At 53.0% G+C, this 4,129-nt stretch overlaps 1 protein-coding gene across 1 annotated transcript in view; it reads right to left on the bottom strand.

Moving 5' to 3' along the window:
- The window catches only part of Batf3 (basic leucine zipper ATF-like transcription factor 3), an 11,751-nt gene extending 7,874 nt beyond the window's left edge, over window positions 1-3,877 (bottom strand). The window contains exons 1-2 of the mRNA XM_050148212.1: window positions 3,703-3,877; window positions 1,360-1,464 (exon numbers count right to left, since the gene is read on the bottom strand). Of these exons, the coding sequence (XP_050004169.1) occupies window positions 1,360-1,464; window positions 3,703-3,771 (174 nt within the window). The 5' untranslated portion in view covers window positions 3,772-3,877. The remainder of the gene's footprint in view (window positions 1-1,359; window positions 1,465-3,702) is intronic.
- Window positions 3,878-4,129: the final 252 nt, after the last annotated feature.

Below are 4,129 nucleotides of genomic sequence, written 5' to 3'. Positions count from 1 at the left end.
GGAGGAGGAGGAGGAGGAGGAGGAGGAGGGGTGCACACGCCACCATCACAACAGTCAGCAGGCTGTGGCAGGACTGAGTCTCTAAAGGCTGGGCTACATAGTGAGACTGTCTCCAAAAAAAAAAAAAAAAGAAAAAAAAGAAAAAGAAAGAAAAGAAAAGAAAAACAAACTTTACCACACAAATAAAACCAAAAACCAGAGGTAGAAAAGCTTGGCACCAGACAGGCAGGCATGTGGAGCGGTAGCTGAGAGTTTATATCTGATCCACAGGTAACAGGCAGCAGGGGAGAGCTAGATGGGAAAGAGCCAGTGACACAGCTCCTCCAACGAGGCCACACCCCCTAACCTCCTAATCCTTCCCAAATAGTTCCAACTACTGGGTACTCTAATGTACGAGCTTATAGGGGCCATTTTCATTCAAACCATACACACAGGATGAAGCAAGAATCTGAAAATTAAAAGCACCAAGAGCCATTTTGTTTAGCTTTTCAATTTTTATTTTTGATTGGGAAAGGGTCCCATGTAGCCTAGGTTGGCCTCAAATTTGCTATGTAGCCAAAAAAAAAAAAAAAATGGCCTTGAACTCCTGATCCAAGCAAGTGTCACCTCACCTGCTTCTTTTATTTTTTTTTTCTTTTTCAAGACAGGGTTTCATTATAAAGCTCTAATGGCTGGAACTCACTATGTAGAGCCAGGTGGCCTCAGACTCATAGAAATCTACTTGCCTCTGCCTCCAAAGTACTGGGATTAAAGGCCTGTAAGGGCTGTATTATCACTGCCCCCAATAATTTTTCCTTTCTTCCTTCCTTTCTTTCTTTTTCTTTCTTTCTTTCTTTCTCTTCTTTTTCTTTTGTCAAAATCACTATAAAGCCAAGGCTGACCTTGAACTTGTGGCTCTCTGCCTCTATACCTGAGTGCTGAGATTACTACCATGCCTGACTTATGTGGTGCTGAGACTCAGACCCAGGGCATCCCTGTGCAGACTAGGCCAGCGCTCCATGGAACTGCTTCCCCAGCACTTTAACTATTGTTATTGTCATTTATTGAGACAGTGTTTCTGTAGTTCAAACTGGATATCCTCCTGCCTCTACCCCCTCCCTCAGTGCCAAGTATAGGCGCGTGCCACCATACTCAGCTTCTGTTCGGTTCTATAGTTAGAGAAAAAGGAGTGTGGGAAGCACCCAGAGCCTGGGATTGAAGGGAGGAGGCCCAGGAATAAAGAAGCAAGACAGTGGGCTGGAAAGACTTAGCACAATCAGATGTGCAGAACCCATGACGGACACTGTGATGCCATCCCTGGCACCCTCCCCAGGGCACAGGATGGCTGTCCCTGTGGTCCTTCCCTGATCACAGCCTCACCTCATGGAGCTTGTCAGCTTTCTGGGTCTGCTTCTTCCGGCTTCTCTGAGCAGCAACCCGGTTTTTCTCTCTCCTTCGAACCTTCCTGTCATCGTCCTCGGGGCTCTAGGGGGGACACGTGGCAAAAGGACATGCTCAGTCCGCTCGGCTTTGCTTCCTGGGCTCTGCCATTTCACCTGCTGCTGTGGACAGTACCCCTGCGGCCCCTCGTCAAGGGGCCACCCACTGAGTGCTGGCAGTGCTGGGGCTTTGCTGTATGTCAGGCTCGGCCCCCATCCCAAGACACGTACAATGAGACTGTCATTTTAAAAAAGGTACCCCACCACGTTCGTGCAGGATATGTGAGGCCCTGTGTTCTATACCCAGGACCAAAAAAAAAAAAAAAAAAAAAAAAAAAACCCGAAGAGATGAGGAATAAGAAACTCAGGTTAGGGAAGTTCTCCAGGTATCATGGCCACATGGTGGTGAGTAGGAAGTGGAACTCAGGTCTGCTGGTCTCCAAACCAACGTTCACAAACCTCTACCCCCCCCCCCAGGGCGTTTGCCTGGAAGAGCTGTAGAGGCACTGCTCATCTGAGAGTGGGAAAGACCGGGGTACCTGCTCTCTGGAACATTCTGCACAGCTTTTATACTGCCATACACCGGCAAGTCCTTTTGAAACTGTGCAGACCAAGAACCATGCATTTATTACTAATTGCGACCACTCAACCCTACCAGGGCTCAGAGTATTTGGACCACTAAGGACAATATGCTGCCTTGATCAACGGCTGACATTTTCTTTCAGAGGCCAGGGTTATTCCAAATGCAAATTTGTGATGTATCTTGAAAGTTTTTACCAAATATCCAAAAATTCTTCATGGTGCAGGCAGGAAAATGCAGTGAGAGCTTATGCAGCGGAAAGGGTTCACCTACCACAGTGAGAGCTTATGCAGTGGAAAGGGTTTGCCTTCCAGAACTGCCTTGGAACCATCAGGGGAGAGAAAAAATATCCTTCAAGACAGGGTCCAAAAGGTGTCTAGAGGGGAAGGGAACTCGGTGATCGGGCTCACGTCCAACCTGTGTGAGGCCCAGGGTAAGAAAAGAGCATACACACAAGGGGAGTGGCCGCATGGAGATACTGTTCAGAACACGGAAGGGTCTTGAATTTTGTCTTCTAGAAGTAGTCTCTTTTTTCTTTCTTTCTTTTTTTTTTTAACAGAATTTCATATAGCCCAGATTGGCCCTTAACACTCCACCTTCCCTGTGCCTCCCTAGCTCTGGGATCATAGGCCTGCATCTCTGCATCCAGCAATCCAAAGAGACTTGATACATCAAGGGGGACAGGCTGCACAAACGACAGAGCTTCAGCCCTGTGCCCTCGCAGATCCTACCATAAACCCAACTCACCCATTCTTCCGATGTATTAACTAGGAATCTGCCACATACTCAGAACCCTGCTAGGCCCCAGGAACAACTGTGGCGGGCGAGGCTGGCCTGAGATACACTGACCTCACTCGTGCTTGACAGGAAATAATACCTCGTTATTCTCCAAAGCCAACAGGTCTCGGGGCAGGGGACAGCCTGCCTTCTGTCCTCAGGATCTGTCACTGCAAACTGGACATATCACCTCTCCCAGGTGACCACACCTGCCCACTCAGCAGAAATCTTGAATGGAGACACAAATCCTTCTTGGCTCACCTAATCTGTGCAAACACCCTCAGGAGTTGATGCTATAGGGTTCAACTTATAGATAGGGAAACTGAGGCTCGGAGAGGCAAAGCAAATGGTACAAGACGACTCCATCTAGGTGGCTCAGACTTCAGGGTCACCCTGGGACACAAAGTGTGAAGCATAGAATTGGGAGGCGGGGGACTAGGAAAGATAAGACCAACTGTTGCTAACGCAACTAGCTGGCTAAGAAGTGTCCCAATAGCTGTCTCAACTTCTTGTGGTGTAGCTGTGAGAGCTGGGGACAACGGAGGGGGCTGACCGAATGGGATCGAGGAGTTTCCACCCGTGCTGGGGGTGGAGTCTGCCCACTAGAGGCACAACCTCACACCCGCAGGCTGACCGGTCCCACGGTCCCTCGTTCCCCATGCGAACCTTAGCGGGTGGGTTGGATACAGGGACGAACCGCCCCTTTGGGCTGAATTCCCAGTATCGGAGCTCTGGCCCCCTCCCTCCAGCGCGGGCAGCGGGCAAGAACGCTGTGGCCCCTGGCAGCGCGGACCCACGTGTCTGGCGCCGGCGAGTCGGGAGGGACTGCAGTCTTCCCAGGCTCCCGGGGCGCACGGCGGGGACGCACGTCAAGGGGTACCCACACCCTCCACTCCCCTCCCCGTACCCGGCCCCCGTGTTGACTACCTGCGGCTGGTTCCCAGGAGCTGCCACACTCCTCTGCAGGACGCTGCCCGCCGGTGGCCCTTGCGACATGCCGCGCGCTCACCACACGGGGCGCCCTGAACGCGGGGCTCTGCTACCCGCGCTTCGCCCGCATCCCCGCACCTGCCGCCCCGCCCCGCCGCTTCCCGCTCTCCGGGCTCCGCCGCGCCCGCCTCCCCACCCCGCGCGTCCCGTCCTGTCCCGTCTCCGCCCCCTGCTCCTACCCCGCCCCCGTTTCCTCCTCTCCCCGCCCCCTCGCCGCACCTCGGGGTCCAGGATCCCACCCAAGTTGCTGTTTTCCGCTAGGGGCCCCCGCGCTTCGTGGAAATCACGTGGCAGCTCCGAAGCCCACCCAAGGGAGCGGACGCCGGGTGGGTGGGGCCGGGGTGCTGGGGAGGCACAGCCCCCG

Source organism: Alexandromys fortis, unplaced genomic scaffold (assembly GCF_014885135.2).
Source record: "Alexandromys fortis isolate MF-2015 unplaced genomic scaffold, M_Fortis_MF-2015_v1.1 scaffold_62, whole genome shotgun sequence".
Classification (NCBI taxonomy): Eukaryota; Metazoa; Chordata; class Mammalia; order Rodentia; family Cricetidae; genus Alexandromys; species Alexandromys fortis.
Note: the sequence above shows the minus strand (reverse complement) of the source record. Positions and strands in the feature narration are given on the sequence as shown.